The sequence below is a fragment of the Grammomys surdaster genome, unplaced genomic scaffold, assembly GCF_004785775.1.
Source record: "Grammomys surdaster isolate TR1022 unplaced genomic scaffold, NIH_TR_1.0 126197, whole genome shotgun sequence".
Taxonomy (NCBI): Eukaryota; Metazoa; Chordata; class Mammalia; order Rodentia; family Muridae; genus Grammomys; species Grammomys surdaster.
The window spans coordinates 837,299-862,409 of NW_021621002.1; the positions used below are offsets into that span (position 1 = coordinate 837,299).

Here is a 25,111-nt window from a genome sequence, read left to right on the forward strand (position 1 = left end):
TTTTTTATTTAAAAGATCTCCCCCAATGCTGGGGTGGTTAATGGCTTGGAGTAGGAAGGCCAGATGACTGGGTAGATAGAAGTTACTGTCACAGTTTCTGTGAGAGACAGTGGTAGCCTGGACCCAGGGAAGAACACAGGAAGGGTACCAGGAGATGTCAGCTGCCCATAGACTGAGGCTCTGACAGGACTTCATGGATGCTCTATGAGAACAATGTCTGATGTGGACAGAAGGGTGGACGGGAATGGCACTATTGGAAGTCAGAATGTGGTTTTGATGCTGTTCTGAGAGTATTATGGACAGGGACCCAGAGCAGGCTCATTATAAAGAACCATTGTGTGCAACCTTTATTCTGGAGTCCAGTCACTGAGCTCACAGTTTGTCCCAAAGTTGGGATGCTTTCCCAGGGAAGAAGGGCCTCCTTTCTAGCTTTCACAGAGGTGCCAGACTGGCCTAGCAGAGACTTTTGCCATGCTAAGTTTAGGCCAAATAATGACCTGGAACTCTATCCAGTCAAGTGTAAGATTCTTCTCCCTGTAGACAGCTTGGAAAGGAGTGGTAAAGGTGGGGCTGGAGTGAGCAAGTATTTGAAAGCTTTCCCCTTACCTTGTATTCCAAATGAACTCTGGAGGAGGAATGGGAAGAAAGAGAGTTCTAGCTGCTGGAGTGGGTTCAAGGTATCTGCCACTCTGGAAGGTGGTCTGGGCTAAAGATGGGTGTATGAGAGTCAGCCGGAGGGCACTGCTCAGAGCACAGTAGACGGAGTGGAAGATACTGACTCCCTGGTCAATACCAACAGCAAAGGCATTGAGGGTGGGGTAGAGAAAACCTGGGAACAAGCTGAGCTCTGCAAGTCCAGAGAAAAGTTTCTAAATGCTGTGTAGTGCTTTGTCTTTTTCCAGAAATATAAAAATTAAAAACCAGCGAGCAACCGGGGCATGATAGTACATATCTGTAAGTCCCAGCATTTAGGAAGGTGAGGCAGGAGGATTGTCATTAGTTCAAGATGAGCTTGGTTTTTCTTTTCTTTCTTTTCTTCTCTTTTCTCTTCTTTTCTATGTTAGTCTTAAACTTGCAATCCTTCCACCTCAGTCTTCTGAATGCTGAGATTACAGGTGTATACTACCACTTCTAACTTTTGAATTCTTTATATATTGTTTCATTCATTCATTCATTCATTCATTCATTCATTCATTCATTCATTCATTAATATATTTACTTTATATCCAGATCACAGTTTTCCCTTCCTCCTTTCCTCCCAGTCCCTACTATTTCTCTCCCCCCTTTCTCCTCTAAGAAGGAAGGGGAGGCCTCCTATGGATACTAGCCAGCCTTAGCATATCAAATTACTGTAGGAGAAGTTGCATCTTATCTTTTCTTACTAAGCCTAGACAAGGCAGCTCAGTCAGAGAAAAGGATCTAAAGACAGGCTACAGAGTATGTGAGAATTGGGAGAATTGAGTTCTTTATATTTTTAACGTGCCAAACTATTTAAAAATGTAACATTCACCTTTACCTTGCAGGGTTTATAGAAGTAGAGCAGGGTGGTCCTGGCTTTCAGATGTCATCTGATGACACCTGCTCCAACAATAAAGAGAGAGGACCGCTGTGTTTGCTTGGTTGCCTCAGCTTGATTTTCTTGCTGTGACACATTTCTCGACGGAGCACTTGTAATAGAGCAAGTACAAGCTATGCTTCTTCTGCTCTCAGACCCAAACTCATTCATTCCTGAGTTCTGTAACGCTAGCATTGAGCTCTGTCTGGTTTAGTTGGTGTGAGAGCCCTGCACAGAGAAGGCTGCTTTAGGATTGAGACAATGCTAGCATTGAGCTCAGTCTGGTTTAGTTGGTGTGAGAGCCCCGCACAGAGAAGGCTGCTTTAGGATTGAGACAGTGAATTTAGTAATTCTGTAGGTGTGCTATATCTAAAACCAGGGAGAGAAAGAGAACGATTCTGGGGAGAGAGAGTTTTTAGACAGTTCTAAATGTTCAGGTAAGTTATTTTTACCACACTTAGGGGATAGATAAATGATCACATTGTTATTATTTTTGATAGATTATATTTCAAGAAGCTTTTCTGTTAAGTGTGATTAAATATAATTTTAATTTTACTAACTCAGGGAAAAAATTTCCATCACATTAGGCTCTTTTTTTCTAGATAATTTACTATGGGAGATGCTAACTCGGGTGTCCAGGATCCTCACTTCAGGACCTTCTCTGGCACAAAAGAAGAAAAATGTTTCATTTAAATGTTTAAAGTCTGGAGAAAGAGGGTGATTAGAAATTTTAAGTGGTTGCTATGTAAAGTGCATACACATACACATACACTATATACTATACATATATATATATTGTATATAGTGTATGTATATGTGTGTATTTGTATATATACACGTGTGTATATGTGTATATGTATATATCTACATATACTATATATAATGTTATGTATAAAATCCTCTTATAAAATTAGCGGCTGCAATAATAAGCAGACATGTTATCGTCATGCATAAGACCTTTTTCTCAGTGTTTGCTGAGCGCACATGCCCATGCTGTTCCCAGGTCTGACGTGTTTCCTCACTTGATCCTCTCTGAAAGAACCATATAGGGAGTCTGGGAATTCTGAACATCTTCATTTCACTTATGGCAGAGCTAGATCCCACATTCAGGTCAGTGAGCTTTTTTTCACACTTCCATCTTCCAGACATGACTGCTACACATGAAGGATTAGATGCTTGAATGCACCAGTAGGGCTTGGGTGCTGCCCTGGTTCTGGTGAAGAGATGGACGATTCTATGAAAAAGGAGGTTTGTGGTACCCATTGTCTTTATGATCAATTTGTCTTGCCATCAAACTATCACAGTGAGTGTGGCTCTAGGACGTCACTAAGAGATCTTGACATTCAAGTCCCAGCTCTACTGTTGACACAACAAACTGATTTCTTTACAAGTCCATCGAATCAAGAAAGACTAAATTTCCAAAGTGTAATTAGCCTGGGCTCAAGGGGTTTATTGGGTCCCCAATCTATTGTCTTCTAAAGTCAACAGAAACTACCTAGCAACACGCTTGTCTGACTCTTAATGTTGGTGAGAATTTGTTAATTGTGACAAATTCCTGCTTAGCAAATGAGGTGGACTTAATCTTACTTTTGTTATACCTTGGGTGTGGGAGATTGCCCCCGTGTGGGACTCAGCTCTGGTCTTTGTGGATCTCCAGCATGCGTCTGGCTAAACATTATCATTTTTAGATGTTTGTCAAACCCAGCGGCACATGATATGGGGTCGTAAAGTGAGCCTTCTGGGTCCCAAGTCCTCCTTTGCCCCGGTTTCCTTTTCTGTCAGTAGAGACTTAGCTATAGGACCCTTGAGATTTCTTCCACCTTCACAAACACTGGAATCCAGTGCACTTGACAAACTCAAAATTAAAGGAGCTGGGCCAGCGGCTGGATATAGATTGTTTAAATTAAATTGCACGTCGTAGAGCTTTCCTGTAGAAATGTTCACCCACAAATGAGTTACTTTGGTAATTATATTCTGATCAGGGACTGCTAAGAAGTACTACTATCAGGGCTTAGGGCTAGGTCTGGGTACAACTGTGGGAGGAAGTGGGCGTGGCAATTGCTCTACTTCCTTGTTTGGAGTAAACTTGGGCGTCTCACGGCTGAGGTGTTGGCTTCTCCATCTCTTGATGTGCTTTGGGGGAGCTCTCCTCTCTGTCAGAGAAAACATACCTAGAAGAAGCACGACTTCAGTGCCCGCCACTCCCTCGGGGTCCTCCAACTTCCCCCAGCCTCCAGAGAGCGGAGCGCGAAGGGGCGCGGCAGCCCGGGCCAGCCCACAGCTACACTCAGCTTTGCCAGTCCCCCTGCCGTCGCAGCTACAGCAGGCTCGGGATGGGGCAGTGGCAGGGGCACAGGGGTTTCATTAGGAACCTTGATTGTTAGCTCCCAGGTCTGGGTGCCTGCAGCCGGCGTGAGCAGCTTGTACCTAGCGCGGTCTGCAGTAACAGTGCAGCGGAGGGAGGCTGGGCGCAGGCTCAAGCCAGGACTCGGGGCGCAGGAGTCATGACGGACACCAGCCACAAGAAGGAGGGCTTCAAGAAATGTAGGAGCGCCACTTTCAGCATCGACGGGTACAGCTTCACCATCGGTGAGAACTTTGCACCCAGGGCCGGTCCTGGCGTCCTCGCACACCCTCCGGTGGCGGTGGCGATGGCAGTGGCGGATTCTAAGCGGGGAGGGGATGGGCACGGAAATGTGGGTTGGAGGGTGCTGGCTGGAAGGAGCTCCTAGAAACTGTGACCTGCCGGTGGAGGAGTCGGGATGTGGCTTGTCCCTGCTTCTCTATTGCTTTAGCTGGCATCCCGCTGAAATCGGTTTTCAATTACACCGATTTCCTCGCTGAGGTTTTGTTAACAAGTCTAGAAGAGGATGGACAGAGACGAATGAAGACAGATGGAGGAGATAAGAACGAGGAAGAGAGAGAGTCAGAAAGGACCGAAGGAAGTGGACAGACATAGAAACAAAGAGTAACTGATATCTAGGCATAGACCACCAAGTCAGAGCTCCGGGGAGACCTACGGCTAGGTCTATTTAGAGTCCCTAGCTCCCAGAAGCACGATTCAGGCAGGCAGGGAGGGAATATGTATCTCGCCACTGGAAAGTTTCAAAAAACAAAACAAAACAAAAAAACCCAAAAAACAAAAAACCCGGAGTATGTTGTTATTTCTGCTCTTCTGTTCCAATCTATTCACCAGGAGTGAACGGTGGGACAGAAGAGCCTGGAAGTATCCTCAGATTTCTAACCCCAGAGTTAACTTGCATTTGAAGAGGTCTGTCCGCTATAGTTTTACAGAGTTTCTGCTGTTTTGAAATGACTTGTCAAGGCCTGGTATCTTCGTACTCTTGGGAGATAGGCTCACCTGGGAGATGGAGACAGGTATGGGGCAGCTTCGTTTTGGAATGTCAGCTTTGGCAAGCAGCAGGCCTGAAGCAGTTACACAGGTGCTCTTCCCCAGTTCTTGAGAGAGCGCTCAAGCGACCATAGCATTCAATCTTAACCTCACAACGTCCTTGAGAATGAGGGTATACCCTATTTTGCTTCTGACTCCACCTGACTGGAGGTATAGTAGGGAAGTGCTGGAGCTATGAAGAGACCAGTGACGAGGAGCTAATCTTGGGTTACTTGTGCTCCTAATGAAGTGGTCCAGGGTTTGTGGAACAGAGTAAATACGTACCAGATACACTGTATCACACCTGTCAGACACTTTCCCCAGGTTGTTCTTGCAGCCAGGAATGCCATCCCCCTAAGTGAGCATGGAGAAATCCTTCACTAGCTTGTTTCCCTCCTCCACTTTCCATCCCACTCGAAAGACATCCCTACCGCAGACCCCAGAGTTCACCCCAGAGCTGGCCAGCCTAGAATCAGCTGGTGGTAGCCTGTGGGTAGTCCTCACTTGGCTGTAAATTCAGGAGACAAGGCTTCTTTGCTTTTCACTCTGAGCAATAGTCTGTGCTCAGAGAAGGTGCTTAGAAATGAAATAAAAGCTCCCAAGGTCAAAACTGTCCATTTAAAGGTCACGTAAGTTTTAATTTTCTTGACTTCAGTAGAAGAACTTTCAAAAGAAAGTTTTAAATTTTACCTGATAGTTCCCATCAGACCTTATCCTCCAAAAAAGGTATGTCTCCTTAAGATGTAGGATCTTAGTGTGATCTTCTTCTACCTTCACTCCTTTCCTTCCCATTAGGGAAAGAAGGTCTGGAAGAGCCCAGTCCTCTAGTGGTCAGAAGGCCCTCAGTGTGCACCAGCCTCTTTGAGAGGAGAGCCGCAAATGTGGGTCCTATTGTTGAGTCTTCCTCCCTTCCATCCTCTCATCTGTCGTCCTCCCCTGTCAACAAATGCTTATTAAATTTCACTCTGTTAAATGATATGATTTAGCACAGTGTCTGCCACATGACAAAAATTCAATAAACAGTAATCGTTGTACTCATTCAAGACATTAAACTAATTTATGAGGAGTTTATGGAGACATGTAGACTCAGGACCTATATTCAGGGATTTTGCACACTGGGGATTACATGACATGTCCACAAGAACATGTTATAAGTAATAAAAATTAAAAATAGAAGTAAATAAGTAAATAATATTTTTTAAATATTTTTATACTAATACATTTTAGAAAATACAAATATTTAAAAAGGAAATTCACTCATTTTATCATTTGCTGCTAAATGTTAATATTCCCAGTTTATGTTTTCTAATATTTTTTTACATAGGCACAGTTTTATCATAGTGTTTGGAAATTTCATATTTAATAATAGATAGTTTTGTGTCCTGTTCTATGGGAAGTATTCCCTTAACTAGTCTCCTATTGTGGGCTACTTAAGTTCTTACTTTTCACCATTATGGGCAATGATAAAAACAAAACCCTTGAGGGTACCTAGGAATACTTCCCCTCCCCCCCCCATTGTAAGGTCTATTTAAACATGAGTGTTTTCTATGTGATAATTATAGTATGCAAAATACTGAAGGAATAAAAAAAATCTCATCTGCCATGTGAATGTTAATTGTAACAAGTCCAGTTTTGTTTAGGAATACTTTTTAAGGTTAAGCTTTGAGCAGTGCAATTGCTTGGTTCAATTGCTTGCATAATTTTAGGGACTTTGAAATGTTCTGCTCAATCACTGTCTGGAGAGAGTTACCACTTAATGTGCCCACCATTAGGGTGTCAGAGTTCTTAGGTACTGCCATGAATGCTGGACATCGTAACTTAAAAAGCTTTTCATCTGAGAGGTGAAATGTAGCATCTCAAGTCAACAAGTTTTAGAATTTTGCAAAATTGCTTTCTCATTTTCCTTGACTGTTTTACCTTGGTGAAGTCATCACTTGTTAATTTCTAAAACCTATACATTTATGTAGTATATGTTATTTATACCCACTATATAATTGCTATTATATGTTAATTACTTTGCTATACCATATGCTAATCATATAATTGATATAGCTGATATGAACTAATATATTATGTATGTGTGCATTTTCATACCTGTTTGAAAGCCTTTCAAGTACATTTTGTCAGATGCGTTACATGTATTTTTTTCCAAGCAAGACCCTTTTCCTTACAACACCATTATACAACAGTCAGGACAGATGCTGAAATGCGGCTGGTTCACTGTCTGCTCCAGCAGGATGGATCAGAACCCCACCCCCAATACCATGTAGGAGAGACTCCCGAACAAGTCCTGATGGTCCCAGATGCCTTTTCTTAGGCATCGGACCTTCTATTGTGGGAACGGAACCACTTCTAGTCTATTAATTAGTAAAGCTTTTGGGTCAAATTTTTTTGCTTAAGGAGTTCATAGGGCCCTAAAGATGCAAAAGATTCTTCTAGGAAAGCCTATGGTGATAAGGGAATTTTGGGGTCACTATAGATGGGAGACATGAGTTACCCCCTGTGACAATGTTGTGAACACTCCCTGCTCCTGGAAGATCCTTACCCTCTCTTTGGGAAAAGAATACTTCCCTTCTGGTTCTCACTGGGCCTATGGTTCTCTTAGGAAATACCCCAGGGGAATCTGGACAGACATAGCAGTTTTAGAATTGGGGTTGCCTGGGGACAAAATCTATACAATGGTGTCCTGGTTAGATTTTTGTCAACTTAATACAAGCTAAGGTTATCTGAGAAGAGGAGAACCATTATTGAGAAAATGCCCCTTACAGATTGGCCTGTGGGCAAATCTGTAAAATATTTTCTTTAGTAATTATCGATGTAGGAAGTTCAGCCCAGTAGGGGTGGTGCCACTCCTAGGCAGGTGGTCCTGGGTGGTATAGTGTATAATGGGGCAGGTTGAGCAAGTCACAGAAACAAGCCAGTAATCAAGTCCTTTACAGCTTGTGCTTCAGTTTCTGCCTCTAGGTTCCTGCTCTATGACTTCATGCCTTGACAGTCTTCAGTGATGGGCTGTTACTTGGAAATATAAGATGAAACATCTGCATCTCCAGTTACTTTTGGTCATGGTGTTTTATTATAGCAATAGAAACCCTAACGAAGACTGTGAAGAGAGGCCAGAAGAGTTGAATATTCTGTGGCAAAGGACAGTCTTGCAAAGTAAAAGCCAGTCTTAAACACCAGTAACATTGTAACACTCCCCTGGAGCAAGCTTCAGAGGGCTGGATTCCTAGAGTTCCCCAGCTGGGAACTGATGCCAAAACTCACTGAAAATGGGTTCTGTGTAGACAGAATAGCTGTGGGGTGTCATCAAGGCTCTCCACTGGTACTTCACTCTCCGACATACACCATCACTTTTCACAATCGTGAAAAGTCACTCAGATGGTCCCAGTTCTAAGGAAAAAAAAAGTGATTTTTCTAGAAGTCACATAGGGAGGAACAAGGTTGGCCACTGCCACCAGGCTTTCCTCTCCACACCTCCCATAGTGGATATATCTCAGGGAAAATGGCTTTCTGTTCTCTCCTATGATTTGCTATGATGTTATGGTGTTATGGGCTTGTGATCGAGGAGTCTGGACAGGTCACCATTGGCATAGGTAGAAAGCACTACCAACCCTCCTTCCACCTGAAGGACACAATTAAGCCAGCAATGGACGTGATTAACTGTAACTGAGGGATGTGTGCAGAAGTCCGTGTGTGGTTGGCTCTGGTACAGCACTTGGGAATGAGCATTTTCATGTGAAATGAATGGGCCCATGTGTGGTGCAGCAGGATCTTATTTATTCAGACAGATTTTTTTCTTGCCTTCTGTTGTTTGCGTTTCTTTTGGAGTTGGTGTTAAGTGGATTTATAGATCCTTACTCTCTCCCACAATGCAAACAGACCCTTATTCCTGTGAGAGACCTTTGTCTGCAGAAATACAGAGACACTATTTTTGTTAAACCACCCAGTGTGGCCTACTTGATCCCTACCCACAGCTCCTCCTTCAGAAGAGAAAATGGCGGTTTCTCCTATAGTGTCAGGAGACACTGGCTGAAGTGGAGGTAGGCGGATGTGCAGTTGGAGGGTATGTAGCAAAGAAGCTACTTCCATCAAAGATAGTGACAGGAAAATTATAATTGAGAACTGAAGTGTAGTCAAGACAGGGATGTTTCCTACAGCAGCTGCTGCTGGACCCCAAGCCCTTTGTTTCTTTCCTTGCATTGTTCTTGAGGGAAGAAAGCAAGGAGTTCTTAGATCACAATCTGTGGCTCAAAAGGCAGGACAAGAGGGACCCTGTCCCACCTTCAGATTGTGGGCCCTGTGAGCCAGAACTGATGGTTCAAGGTCTGCTGGTAGATTCCTGTCTCAAGAGGGACAAAGGGTGACTTGGCTGCCAAAAGTGGGAATGGACATTTCACTCCTGCATGGTTGGAGAGCCTCTCTGCCCTCGTATGCACATGTGGATCCAGCCTGGTGTATTGCATGTGGTACAGGTCTTTCTCAGCTCAGACTGATCTCTGTGTGCTCTCTGCCTTATCTACTTTCTAACAATGTGTGTGTGTGTGTGTGTATAATCCATCCCAGGCAGGACCTATGGGCTTCTTTTGTAAGTATCACTTGGGGAAAGACTCCAGGAAAGATAGAAAGTAAAATACAGAAGCAATTGATCCACAGGTTATACATTCTACAATCCCCAAGGGAAGCCAGAACGTGGGGCTACACCCAGATCCTATATATACATTTTCTTAAAAAAAATCCTTTTCATTTGTTCATGTCTAGTTTCTTGAGTTCTTCATATATTTTAGATATTAGCTCTCTGTCAGTGGAACATTGGAGAAAATCGTATCCCATGGGCTTCTCTTTTGTCCTACTGACAGTATCCTTTGCATTGCAGAAGCTTTTCAGTTTCATGGGCAGCCTTGTCTGGCCTTGATGTGACAGTATGTGCCTGATTTTTACTGTAGCTTGTTGTGCCATATTTGTTTGATGTTCCTGGGAGACCTGCTCTATTTTGAGGGGAGGAGGGGGCATGGATCTGGTGGAGAGGGGAAACATGGCGGGTGGAAGAGGCTGGAGGGAGGAGAAATTGTGGTTGGGATGTAGTATATGAAAAAAGGATATAAAACATAAAAACAAAAAATATTTTATTTTTTAAGATTATAATGTAATTTACCCCTTCTTTTTCCTTCCCCCGAATCCTTCCATATACCTCTTCTTGCTCTTTTTCAAATTCATGGTCTCTTTTTCTCATTAATTGTTGTGTGTGTGTGTGTGTGTGTGTGTGTGTTTATACACATGTCTGAAATATATAATGTCTGCTCAGTCTGTGTGATGTTACTTGTCTGTATGCTTTCAGGGTTGACCATTTGGTACCAGGTAATTGATTGGTGTGCTCTTCCCCGGGGAAGACTATTTCTCCTACTCTCAGCATTCCTTAGTTGCCTGTCTGTTATTTTTTTGTGTAGGGTTGAGGGTTCATGGACTTTCTCTCATCCACTGTAGCATATATGTTGGTGTTCTCATTGACAGCTCATGTTTAGGTAGTCACATTGGTGGGGCTTTATGGGAGTAGCTTCTGACAGTAGGAGACACCTTCTCATAGAAAATTTCCTGTTGCCATGGCTATTTCAGCCTTTACATCCCTCTTGCACAAGGATCCCTGAGCCTTAGGTACACGATTTGTGTTGCAGATTTATCACTTGAATCTGGGATCCATATGTCTGAATTCTGATTGGCTGTGTTTGCTGTAATGGTATCTATCTGTTGCAAAATAAATTTTCTTAGCCATTCTCTTCTTTTGAGAACTCTCTGTACGAACAGGTCCTTTGTTTTTTAAGTTCTGGATAATAAGCTTCTGTCAGATGTATATCTAGCAAAGACTCTATGGGCTTTCTCTCACCAAACTGGGACTGAGCCTTTGCTGCACCTTTGTTTGGTAGGCTATCCACTTGTTTTCTCTTCTAGTGTTTTCAGTGTTTCCTGTTTAGGTCTTTGATCCACTTGGAGTCAGTTTTTGTACAATATGGTAGATACGGGTCTACCATATCTTTCTCCATGTTGGACACCCAGTTTTCCCCAGCACCATTTGTTAAAGATACTGCCCTTTCCTCAGTGGATGTTTTTGACTCTTTGCCAAATGTTAAATGACTAAAGCTACATGTGAACATGTTTGGATCTTCAGTTTTGTCCCATTGGTCTACATGTCTGCTTCTGTGCTTGGACCATATTGTTTTTCTTGCTAAGGCTCTATGCTGTGTCTGGAAATCTGCAACAGTAATCCCTCCAGCATTGTTCTTTTTGCTAAGCTTGTTTTGGCTACCTGGGGTCTTTTGTGCTTCCAAATGAATTTTAGGATTTTTTTTTTCTATTTCTGTGAAGAATGACACAGTGATTTTGATTGGGATTGTATTTAATCTGGGAGTGTATTTTTCTAAGATGGTCATTTTCACAATTTAATTCTACCAATCCACAAGTATGTCTTTCCATTTTCTGGCATCTTTATCTCTTTCTTCAGAGGTTCACTGTTTTTCTTGTAGAAGTCATTTGCTTCCTTGATTAGGTTTATTCCTAGGTATTTTATTTCCATTGTGACCATTGTGAGTGGGACTGCGTACCATTCTTCTCTCTGTGCTTGTTGGTGTGTAAAAAAGCTACTGATTTTTGCAACTTGATTCTGTATCCTGCCACACTGGTGAATATGTGTATTGTTTCTAGAAGATTTTTGGTAGTTTTTTTCCCCCCACGGGGGAGGAAATCTCTAAAGTACAGTGTCATGTCATCTGCATACAGGAATAATTTGATTTCTTCTTTGCTACTTATATCCCTTTAGTTTCTCCTCTCTTGCCTCATTGCTCCAGCTAGTACTTTGAACACCATGTTGAAAAGGAGTTGAGATAGTATGAATCCCTGTCTCATTCCTGACGTCAAGAGAATTGCTTTAAGCTTTTCTCCATCTGTGGGTTTATCACAAATATCTCCCTATTTGACACAGGAGAAAACTGAGGCTCAGAAAGGTGAAGAGATTTGTCTAGAGCTTTACTTCTTAGCTGAATATTTTAGTTGCTCTGAGGCTTTGGACCAGACAAAAGCCAGCATGACCTCCCTTTCTCCCTCACAGACAGGCGATTCTATGAGAAAACAAACAAACAAACAAACAAACAAACAAACAAACGTTTCTTGCTGACCCAGAATGATTCATGGATCAACTTGGAGCAGGCCACCTCCAGGAGGTTAGAGGGACAGACAGTCACATGGAGGAAGAAAAGTTTTCTTACAAATGGACAAATGCCCAAGGAGAGTGTGATGGTTCATATTGATGGTCAGTCTGAGAGAATGGAGAGTCTTCTCTGGTCCTGTCTGTGACAGATTGTCTAGATTGACTTAACTGTGGTGGGAAGATCCACACTGAATGGGCAGCACTGTCCTCTGGGCTCTCACACTAAATAAAAAGGAAAATAGGAGCTGAGCAGAGAATTTACCTGCTTCCTGGCTGCAGATACACGGTGAAAAGTTGCCTTGGTATTGATATTGGCATTTTCTTCCAAAAGGCGTTCAATTTGGTGTGCACGGATATTGATGTCCTCCCCCTATCCTCCATATGCTGGGTTCCTGGAGGATGTCTAAGAACTCCCATCCCCTCAACCACTTAACTACCTTGGAAGATATGTCCACTTGTGATAGTTTTGCAAAGTGATACCTTAATTGACAGGCCAGCAGTGGTGAGCTCACCTATGTTGGGATGCCAGGTAGAGCAGGAAGTGATGAAGGCCTGAGCTCTAGATGTAGCCCTGGCACCTTTTGCTCTGTGGCCTCAGGCTCATCAGTGGTAATGAGGATAATGGCCACTTCTCTGTTTTGCTGTTGGGAGGATAACATAGGGCTAGCCATGAGAGAACCAAGCTCAGTCCCTGTGTCTGGTTATGGGAGGCTGTTGGCTCTGGTGATGGAGAAACTCTGAAGCAGGAAGGAGGCAAGACTCTCACACTCACATGTGTCTCCTTCCCCGGATGGTGCTCCCCACAGCTGTCTCCCAAGCCCCAAGGCAGCCACTTATGTCAAGTGCTAGTAAAGACCGTGAGACAGATTTCCACTCAGGCCAGGGATCTGCAGGTCTGGCTCTCCCCAGCCAAATGCTTCCAGCTGGTTCTGGGTAATTGGTGCCAGCTGCTTTGGGGAGAGCTCCTTGGCACTTCCTGGGCTGTTGGCAGGTGGGCTCTGGATTGTAGCCGGAGCTTGGCCTGAGAGCCAGTTCTTCCCCAAGGGGCCCAGGTGGCTTGGAGGCAGAACTGCTGGGAGATGGTTTTCACTTGGTGGAGGGCAGTAGCTGTTGGATGAAGGCCCAAACCACTCAAGGCTCTGTCCATGAGAATCAGGCCACACATGCTGCTGCTGAGTTTGCTTGAGAGCAATTATGTTGACTCTCTGACTCCTGTTTTTGCTTCTCCAAATGGCAGTGCTTTTTCTCCTTGGTACACGGCAGAGTGACTCAGGAAGGATTCCAGAGATGCTATTCAAGAAAGAGACGGAGTGAGCTCCTGTTCTGGACTAGTGACCACAGCACAGGAGAGGGCTCTTTAGAGGTAGTCCTATTTAGTTCCTCAAGCTAAAAGCAGACAGCTGGAGAAGTGACCTACCCAAAGTCAAACTAGTAAGCGGGGCTTCAGTACAGTTTGCACCCTGAGTTGGAATGCTGACTGGTGTATCCTGTTATTCAAATATCTTGGCCAAGAGAAATCATTTGAAAATTATTATATCATAAAAGAGTTGAAAAACTATTCCTCCTGCATTTTTAGAGCAACTCAAAATGGAATTTCTCAGCTCTTATGGTCAACACTTAGGAAAGTTAGTTTTTCTTTTGTTTGTTCAAATTTCTCAGTCTTGTTTGCTTGTTAAGGAGGAATGATGCTGTCTACGTATGCTATGACATACCCCAGTAAGGGAACTACTGTAAGTGCTTAAGAGCCTACCTCCTTTTCCCTTCCCTCTTCTCTCCTTAGTTCATTCCAAATCTGGAGGAAATTCTGTGGGCTTAGGTGTTTGCTCTGTCATCACTGAGAGTGGGACCCTCTAGCCCTTTGAAGCTTTTGCTCTCAGTTTAGCACCTGGAGAAAGCTAATGTTGTCTTACTTGCACTTTGGAACTAGATAACCCAAATTCAATGGTAGGTTTTAAGCAGTGGTGGAGAAGGGAATGGATTTCTATTTTAAAGTCATTAGTTTAGAATTTCCCAGAGAGTCCCACTGTGTCTAGTGACTCGTGATCCTTTAATGGTTGGAAGCTACTTTAGATTTATTTTTTTTTAATCAACCCAATTAGTATTGAAGGGGACTCTAGCATCCAGTGGGAAACAGAGTCTGTGTTGTTCAGGGCTAAGCGTGCTCCTAACCATCTGCAGGGCCCCAGGGAAACCCACCTTTCTAAAATGGGCATTTTCTTTCTCATTCGGATCGTTTACGAAGCCAATTGTTTGAGACTGTGAAAAAGTGTGAAGCCAATTGTTTGAGATCGTGAAAAAGTGTGAAAGATTCGTATCTTAGTCCAGCTGTGTAAGACCATAAGCCTGGACTTAGCGGCTATTTTGAGTAGCCTGTTTTGGGGTGACTGGACAGTCGTTATGCAAGATTCTATCTCATCAGGCCCTGTAAAAGCACGGCTCCATTTTAAATGTGTGTGTTGGCTGGGTAAGGCAATCAGTGTCATGGTTGCCTCCTAAAGTAGGTGGGCCCTGAGTCCTCCTCAGGAAGAGGATGCTTAAGGGGATAGCCCAATGAATCTTGTCCTCACAGTTCTGAACATTAGGCTGTTTGAACTGGAGACCCAGTAGCCTCCTTAGCTTTCTTTTTCAGTGTCTTATGTACACCTCATCCAGTTATATTCGGGTACTAAACATTTTCTGATTTGCCAGTCTCAAAACCTCTAATGGCTCACCCCTTGCTTGCCAGAGGGATCAAGTCCACCCTCCTGGGTAGAGTTTGTTAGCTTTCCAAGATTCTTGTTTATCTCCAGGCCCACACTTTATAGTGCCCCTCACTGGCCACTGAGACAGTCTTTATGGTGTTCCTACCACGTACCAGCTATCCTGGTAGGTGCCAGGGATATAATGTGATAAAAAAGACCAAGATAGGTGCCAGGGATACAATATGATAAAAGAATTAGCCCTGACTTTGCATTTACTGTCCCGTGTGTTCTATGGACACCTATGCTGCTGTATGATGGACAGGTATGGGTGCCATGTGGGATACAGCACTGTGTGATGAACGTATCTGTGGATCGCAATACACTTACAGTCTATGGAGAGGTATTGGGCTGGAGGGTTGGGATGATCTGTTGGCTTGGTAGCAGAGGCACATGGGTCAGGAAATGGATGGAGAGGTAAACAGAGGTCTGACTGAAGGCTTCGTTGGTAAATATTTTTTCAAGAACATTGAAAGACAATGAACCATTTAAAGGGGGAAGTGATTAAGACCAGAGTTTTGTTTATAAACATGTACTTTCTCCTTGCCCTGTAGAGAATCAGTGGGTGTTTGTTGAACAGTCTTGCTATCACATAACAGCCAGCTCTTCCCACATGTTCGACCTTCCCCCATTATAGCTGGGCTTTCCGGTATCCTTCTGAACATTAATTCCCTTTTTGGAACAATGCTGAAGTCTTGTAGGCTCTCAGTTCAGTAGGTGGTCCACTTTCCTAACTACTTAGTTCATTTTTAAAAAATAGAATAAAGATAGCCTTATAAATTTCATTTGCTGTAAAAATGATCCATATTAATTTTATGAGCTCAGAGGAAAAAAAGACCCTCATTATCCAGAGATAACTTCTGCTAATATTCTATTCTAGATTCCAGTGATCATGGGACTTATCCAATGGGCCCAGTTATCTCCAGTTTGGAGCTTTTCTGAACAATACTGCCATACTCATTTATGTCTAAGATGTTGTGTGGACAACTGTATCTAGTTTCTTGGTTAAATCTATAGGAGTAGAGTTTCTGGGGTTTACAGTAAATTCACATGTAACTTTTGGGAGCCGCCAAAGCAACAGCATCATTTTGCAACAGTACCAGCAATGTCAGAGTTCTCAAACCGAGTTTTGTAGAAGTAGGAATCAGCTACATCTCAAGCCCTTGCTGGGATGGTGCTGTGGGGTAGCAACTATCAGCTTCATGTTACAGCTGAACAATGAGGCCAGTTTTTTCCAGGAAGATCTTGGGGATTACTTTGGTGCGAAGCCTTGTTTAGGAATCACTGAGCTAAGAGGATGGGAATAGGGCGGTCAAGGAGAAATGCTGGGAACATTCTGGGCTGGTGAGGGGTATACTAATAACAGTAATATGAGAGCATCATAATAGTAGTATAGAGAAAGATGAAGACACTCACAGTAGGGGAGGCGGAGCGGGAAAGGAAGAGAAACTATGTGAGAGAGAAAGAATATATGAAACTGAAAAATTTAGTTCTACAAGGGTTTCAGGTTTCACACGTGTTTGGATCCTATGTCTGCTTCTCTAAACCCTTTCTAGATCCATCCCCCCTTTCATACCCATACAACTTTGTGTTCTTTTTATTTTTAATATTTTTTATTTTGAAGTCCAATTTATTTTACTCGAATATTCATAAATGTGTGCCCTTCCACTGCAACATGGTCAGCTGACTAGAGGCTATTCTCTTAGAGGAAGCTGTCTCTCCTTCTAGCAGCTTACGTTGCTGTCCGCTCCACTGCTAGGGTGGGATTGTGTGTCCAAATCCCTTCTCCATGCTAGAATTTGGTCTATCTTGGACTTGTATAGGTTTTGTCATGTGAGTTCACATGTAAAGCTGCCTTCCTGTGTCCAAACATTTTCTTGTACTTATCCACTGCCTCTGGATCAGTCTCTTTCTGCCTCTTCTACAATGATTCCTGATCCTCGAGAGGAGGATTGTGGTATATGCATTTCCTTTAGGGATGGGCAATCATTCAGTCCCTCATCTTATGCACTCTGGCCAGTTTTGTGTCTTTGTGTTAGTCACTGTCTATTGCAAATAGAGGAGGGCCGGGTAATGCATTGATTCATTAGTTACTTAATCCTAAGCGGTTAGGATTCGGTTTAACATTATGTCCATTGAGCATCATAATAATTTCCCCTGTAGGGCCTACGTCCTGTTTATCCTCAGGTTCATGGCTTAATATTGGTGACAAAGATGGGGGTTCATATTGTGGAGCAGGGCTGACAGACATCCAGTCAGGAAATGGTTATTCCTATGATATTTGTGTTACTATTCCGCCAACGGGCATGCCTTGCCACATCAGTCATTGTGTAGCTCGAAGGTCTCACTGATGGTTGTTTTTCTCCTTCCAGCATTATAAAAGCTACCCAGTAGGGAGGAAGCATCCAGTTCAGTACCACTTTGATTTCTCTATGCTCTATGACCTAAGTATGTGGCATCTTCAACAATAGGGTCTCACCATCATTTTTCTGAGCGGCAACAAGTACAGTGTCAATAACCTGTAGTGTTTGGGGTTCTGTGGGACCTCACTAGATAATAATGAGGTCACCCCTTCCTGGTACCGGGCTTTTGATTTGCGGGAAAACTTTGAGAGTTCAAATTTCATAAAGCACCAAATAATTCACTGACATGTCCTTCTAATTTTTCCATAAAGGTTTTCTGAGAGAGCTTTTTGTTTGAGTCCTAGGCACAAGTTCTCAACAAACCTTTGGCTCGTTATTAGTCTCAGTTTGTAGGTATGGGAGTTTAGGCTCATGAGATTCAGTAATAAGGCTGGGACTTGAAACCCTTTCTGTCTGTTGACCTCCCCTGTAACATTTTGCCTGTCTCTATGTAGGGCTCTGTGCTGGTGCTGTGTGACTAGGGTCTTGGGACTTTGCACTCCTTGCAGGAGAATTCATTATACATTCCAGTATTGCAGCAGATTCTCTGCTGGGTTGTATAGTCATTGTCGTTTGCCCTTCTCTCCAGTATATTAGAGGCATATTAGATTTTCTTTAATGGAAACACTAAATGTGCTATAGACATGCAATGTAAGATGTCTTAGTTAAATACCCCGAGGCTTTTGTGCATTGCGGCTCCAGTAAATGCCCTGTGCTTCTTGCTCCTTGTCTCTGTTGATTAAAGCGTATTTACTGATGGCTGGAACTTGACATCTCTTGCTGACTGTCAGTCTGAGCTTTGCAGAGTGCAAGGTTGGGGGCCCCTTTGAATCAGGCCTTGGAGTTCCTTGGCAGGGCTGTTTTCAGAGCTGGATGTGTGCTGAGGGGAAACTTGTGGTAATTACTGAGCAGATGCCCTTAATGAGGTCTCTGCTGGATTTCCAGCTGGCATTGAGAGCTCTGCATTGGGACAGGAATACCGAAGTCACTGGATGATTCTGTGACGTCACATCCTCCCCTGTTGTCATAGCAGCTATAATCATCCTACTGAAAGAGTCCCTCAGGGTGCTGGCAAGCCACATCTTTTTTTCCACTTATGGGAATCACGGTGCTTCCTTGCAGAGCGAGGAGAGAGCTAGCATACCAGAGCTCTTTAAAAGAAAGCATCGCTTATTTTCACTGCATCATTATAACCATTGTTATTGTTTTAACAATGATTATGATTATGCTGCTGTACTTGATTACAGAAAAAAAATTATAAAGACTGGCAGGGAAGACCCAAGATCCTACCCAAAACATGTGGGAAAATGTGACCATTTTCTTAAACATCTACCCGAACAAAAATGTTTTTTAATGAACATGTACATTATTGTTTTTTCAAACGTGCTATCATAATATGTTATTTACTTTTGTCTCCACAAACAATATGCATATCAGTGTTGTGAGAGTTGGTAGGATATGGTGGTTCCTGTAGATTCTGTACCATTGGGTACTTAAATCCTTCTGCTTTCCAAGAGTCACTGACAATGTTACAGGATGCACTTATCTACAGGTGTAATAGTGAATCGTTAGGAGTTGGCTACTCGAGAGTTAACAGATAGCATATAACTCTTCTGTTCATTTTGTAAAGTTGACCCTGTTTTGCCATGTGTCGGTTTATCCTTTGAATTTCTTTTAGAAAAACGGTACATGTCTTTTTACTTTGGTTCTTTCTTCTTTTAAGATAAGGGTTTTCTGTGAATCCCAGACTGTCCTCAGTCTCATAATGTGCTGCTTTAGTGTCCTGAATGCTGGCATTGCAGGCCTCCTCCACCATATCCAACAGAAATTTTGCTCATGGCAGTTTTTCAATTGGGGTGTTTTTTTCTGATTTACATAAACATCTTGGGGTGTGTGTGTGTGTGTGTGTGTGTGTTAGGATCTGATTCTAGAGTCCAGGTTGACATAGAATTTGTGACTTTCTTAGCTCAGCCTCCTGAACTCTAGGGTTTCAGGTAAGCATTACCATGTCAGGTTATAACATGACATTTGTATGTATTAGGGCTCTTAAAGTGCTGATAGATTGTAAGGATGTTTTATGTTCAGATGTTCAGGTTCAGTTATTGTTAAAATTCATGTTAATTGTCTAGAAATCTATATCGACAAGTTGATGATAAGATTCATCATCGGCAGAGAGATGACTAAGTAAAAAGGCATGGCTAGCATGGGACCATGAGAACTTGAGTTTGTATCTCAACTCACATAAAAGCTGGGCGTGGTGGGGTACTCACTCCTTGAGTTTAAGTCAAGGGCTGGGATGGAGTCAGAATCAGGCAGGTCCCTGGAGCATGTTAGCTGAGTGATAAGCTCTGGGGTCCGTGAAGACCATGTCTCAGAAATTAAGGTAAAGAATGATAGAAGGTGATACCTGATGTTAGTGTCTAGCTTCCACATATGTGTGCACACACACACACGCACACACCACACACACACACAAACATGTATACAGACATCGTATTATACACACAAAATGAAAAATAAAAATGGGAAAGAAAATACGCGCAAGCATTTTCAAGCGCTTTATTTTTTTTTCAATGTTGAAATCTTTGAGATAAATTTAGCTTGCAATGAGCTAGGGATTTAAAATCTTCGCCCCAATTTCTTTCTTTCTTTCTGCAGTGCTCTAAAGCGCTGACACGATAATACAGTTGAGCTCATTCACATAGACACCAGTTCTGTTCATGTATAAAACTGTCTTTTCTTGTGCTACTGTGTGTGATGTTCCAGGAAGGAAAGCAAGAGAAAGGAGCAAGGGGTGGACTGGTGGACAGGATCAAATGTATGATGTGGTGGAAGAAATTAACTTTGTGAAAGTCAGCACCATATATAATGAATATATGCCAATACAAATTCATATAACCCCAAAGAACAAGAGTTTGCAACTTCCTACTTACTTTAATTCTAAACATTCTAGTGCTAGTAAAAATTTTATTTAAAAGTCTTCTCATTTAAAGACATTATGATATAAATTCTAATGTAAACATATCCTAATCTAGATGAATTACACAGAGCAGTGGTTATATTGCACCGTCATCCACTTCATTCTCTACCGTGTTGACTGAGCTCATGGAAATTACTTGCTTACTAGAGATTTCTGTTGTATTCTTTTTTCTAAAATTTTCTCTTTGTATCTCAGTTTTTGGCTTTATGGCTACTTTGGTGCATTGTAATTTACTTTGTAAGAATTCATAGAAATTATGTATTTATTACTAACATTACTTTTTCAATATAAGATGATTTTCTGGGTAAACACCACTAAATGGTATTTACCATTTTATTTCTACAATAGGCTCATTACTAAGCAAAACTAAATAGGCTCATTACCAAAACAATTTAAAATTTTTCCAATTTTGGCAAACATCCTTTCTTTTGGGCGCATCTACATATACTCTCCATCTGGCATGGATTATCCGTACATACTGCTGAAATGTGATGGTCACTTTCTTTCTTTCTTTCTTTCTTTCTTTCTCTTTCTTTCTTTCTTTCTTTCTTTCTTTCTTTCTTTCTTTCTTTCTTTCTTTCTCTCTCTCTCTTTCTTTCTTTCTTTCTTTCTTTCTTTCTTGTCACAATGCATGAGAGCCATTTAAAATGAACTTCTTGGATAGAAGTATTTAGTTTCTTTTTTAGGCTAAGGGCCTATGTTCCTGTCCTGTTTGTTTTGGAACCACTAGTTTTCTTAAAAATTAATTTATAATGTTAATTAAAATATAGTCAGATCACTATTCCTCCCCTTTCCTCCTTTCAAATTGTCCTATGTGCCCTGTGTTTAACCCCTTCCAACCTATTCTACCTCCTCTCAAACTGACTCTTTTCCTTATTATTGTAACATATCTATATATATATTTATACTCATTAATATATCAATACAACTTACTGAGTCTGTTTAGCACTGTCGTATATATTTGATTTCTAGACTGATCACTTTGTATTTCATAACTAATTAGGGGGCTCATCTTTGGGAGAGACTAATTCTCTCTCCCCAACAACATTAGATGCCTGCAGATCTTTGTCTAAGAGTAGAACTCCATGAGATTTCTCCCTTTCTCATTAGTGTGTCTATTGGTATTATCATTATTCGGGTTTTGTTTAGGCAGCCATATTGTTGAACCATCATGGTTGAAATTTGCTGCAGAGAAAAATCTCATAGCAGACTTCCCGTTCCAATGGTGTTTACAGTTTTCTTCTCTTTCTTCCATGGTGTTTCCTGAGCCTTAGGGAAGGGAGTTATATTGTAGATATATCTGGCCTCCCCAAGATCATACCACTGTGGCTGGGTTCCCCAAGATCATTTGATTTCTGCATTATGATCATTTGTGTTCTTCTGTAATCATCTCCATTTTCTGCAGAGAGAAGCCTCTTTGATGTGTGGTGAAAGCTATACTTTATCTGTGGGTATAATGGTAAGTTTCATCCACCATAATCAAGTTGACTTATCCTGTATATACAGGAATAGTTCATCAGATGTAAGTTATTAAATATAGTAAATTATAAATGTACTTAAAGACAAAAAAATCACATGGTTATCTCAAGTGTTGCAGGAAATGACTTTGACGAATCCAACATGTGTTCTAGAGAGAGTAGGGTTAGAGGGAACATACCTCAACGTATAATAAAGGCTGTATATAACAAATACACAGCCAATGTTATCCTTAATGAAGAAAAACTTGAAGCAATATTATCAAAATAGGAATGGGCTGTCCACTAATTCTACTCTTTCTTAATATACTGCCAGAAATAATAGCTGTAGGCAAAATAACAAAGCTAAAGGGATGTACATAGGAAAAGAAGAAGCCATGTGTGCTAATAAGGTCACACCTAGTCCAGCAAAGTTATACCTCCAAATCCTCCTCAAGTAGTGCTACTCCCTGATGACTTAAACATTCAAATATGTGAGTCTATGTGGGGGCCATTCTTATTCAAACTGCCATGTACACCAACAGCAAATATGCTCGGAAGAAATCTCAGGCACACTCCCATTTACAATAGCCTCAAAGAAACTAATATCTAGGAAATAAACCTACCCAAGTAGATGAAAGACATATACAGTGGAAACTTCAAATCTCTGAAGAAAATTATTGAAGAAGACATCAGAAAATGAAAAAAAAAAAGAAAGAAACAAAACGAAACAAGTATCTCCCATGTTTAGGGTTCTGAATGAATAAATATTGTGAAAATGACCATCTTACAAAAAACAATTTATAGATTTAGTACAATCTCAATTTAAAAAAAACACAACATTTTCATAGAAATTTAAAAAAAATCTTAAAATATATATGAAGCCAGAAAAGATCCTGAACAGCCAAAGCAATCAGCAAAAAGGACAATACAGGAGAGAGTATAATTCTAGACTTCAAGAAAGCAGACAGGTACACCAATGGAGCAAAGTGGCAGATCAAACTTGAGTATATGTCACTATAGCCATCTCATATTTAACAAAGGCCAAAGAATACACAGGAGAAAAGACAGCATTTTCAAAAAAAAATGGTGCTAGATTAGACCCATACCTATCACTCTGAACAAAAATTACCTCCAAGTGAGTTACATCTAAGACCTCAGTTTGAAATCTAAAACACTAAAACTACTAGGAAAAGACATAGGTGTTATATGTATGGGAAAAGCCTTTCTGAATAAGACTACATATTTTTCAAAAATTGAAACTAACAATTGACAACTGGGACCTTGCAGCACTGAAAAGCATCTGTACAGCTGAGGAAACAATCAAGTGAAGAAGAAACTCAGAGTGGTAGGAAATCTTTCCCAACTATGCATCTGACAGAATTCGTATCTGGAATATACAAAGAACTCAAAACAATCAAGAAAACAAATGACCAAATTGAAAATCGGCCTGTGGTGGGGAAGAGTTCGCAAAAGAAGAAATGAAAATGGCTAAGAAATATCTCAAAAGCTACTTATCATCCTTAGTAATTAGGGGAATGTAAATTACAACGATGAGATTGTATCTCACCCTAGTCAGAATGGCTAAGATCAACATAACAGCTTGGTACACCTGCAGGTGTGGATGTGAGGAAAGGGGAACACTCGTCACTGTTGGGATTGCAAACTCATGCAACCACTCTGAAAGTCAGTGTGGAGAACTCTCAAAAAGCTAAAAACACATCTACATATGAACCAGCTGTGCCACTCCGTGGCATATACCCAAAGAACTTGACATCCTACTCCTTAGACACTTGCTCAGCCATATTCATTTCTGCTGTACTCAAAACAGCCAGGACACTGAAACAGTCTAAATGTCCTTCAGCAGATGAATGGATAATAAAATTGTGGTACATATACACAATGGAATACTATTCATTTGTAACAAAAATGAAATTGTGAAGTTTGTAGGTAAATGAGGGGACTAGGAAATATATTGAGTGAGGTAGCCCAAACCCAGAAAGACAAGTATTGTCTGTTCTCTTTCATTTGTGGTTCACAGTTTCACAGTTCCAGATGTGATTAGGCAACTGTATAGTTGTTATACATTATAGGAATGTAAAGAGGAAAGGGCTAAAGAGGGGAATAGCAGGATACAATTGGTATGAAGAAGAAAATGGGAAAAATAGGGAGGAGGCTTTAACTGGGGATAGGGGAAGCAGGTCTATACAGAAGGAGAGGAAGGAGGTACGGAAAACCAAGGTTGTTTGATAAAACATCAAGGAATCGTATTATCTATTTACATATCTTAAATGAAGTTATGCAACTTGGGCTGACAATGCTTTTTACAAGAGCCATTGTTTACCTAACAAAAAACACCAGAACCAGGTATAGAAAACCTCAGCGTTGTTGATCAATGTAGTAAAGCAATTTCCAAACAATATAGGCTACTGCAGTTGGCACTGGTTGACATTCAGAGGTTGCCAGCAAGTCCCTATTACTGAAGGTTCTACATGCTTTGGAAATAAGACTTAGGGGCAGTGGTGGTGCACACATTTAATTCCAGCACTTGGGAGGCAGAGGCAGGCAGATCTCCAAGTTCAAGGCCAGCCTGGTCTGCAGAATGAGTTTCAGGACAGCCAGAGCTACACAGAGCAACACTGTCTTGAAAAATTAGGTGAAAAAGAGAAATAAGACTTAAAAGATTCTAGCTGGATCTAACCTGAAAGCTACCATGGGCTTTTATAGTACTAGAAAGTTCTATATAAGGAGTCAAGGAAAGGAAACAATCAGTCCGATCAAGTTCTGTTGCCTAGAGACCACAAAAATAACCAGCATGGCCAGATAACTCTAAAGGTGCAATAGTGGAATCAAGCCTGAAAACCATTGTGCTTCTTCTTTGTTAGCTTTAGTGTTGCTTAGTGCAATTATAGCTGTTTTACCCTTCTACAGTCATAATAGCATATGTGAGTTTCTTTCTTTATGTCTGTTTTTGTTGTTTTATGATCACCTTTAGGTATAATGTATCACAAAGCTAGGCCTCGTGAAGAACATATGCCAGTGACTTTGAATAAATACACAGAGTGGTATAGGGTTAGCACTCCCCAATTTTAGATGCTCCTAATACTCCAGAAGGCCCTTCATGTTTGTTTCTATTCAATCTAATTTTAAATCCAACTTTCTGCCAATTGTCCTTTTAAACATCTACTTATTTATTGCTTATTTATTTGTTTTGATTTTGAAACAGGGTCTTACTGTATAGCCTGAGCTAGCCTGTAACCCACTTTGTAGTCTAGACAGGCATTGGCAGACTACAAGCCATCCTCCTGCCTCAGCCTCCAGAGCTCCTGAGATTACAGGAGTGAGCTACCACATTATCTTACTTCTTATTGCCAATTACTTTTGTGCTATTCTAGA

At 41.6% G+C, this 25,111-nt stretch overlaps 1 protein-coding gene across 1 annotated transcript in view; it reads left to right on the plus strand.

Moving 5' to 3' along the window:
* The first annotated feature begins 3,719 nt into the window (after positions 1 to 3,719).
* The window catches only part of Pde1c (phosphodiesterase 1C), a 429,900-nt gene continuing 408,508 nt past the window's right edge, over positions 3,720 to 25,111 (plus strand). Inside the window, exon 1 of the mRNA XM_028758345.1 lies at positions 3,720 to 4,144. Within this exon, the coding sequence (XP_028614178.1) occupies positions 4,060 to 4,144 (85 nt within the window). The 5' untranslated portion in view covers positions 3,720 to 4,059. The remainder of the gene's footprint in view (positions 4,145 to 25,111) is intronic.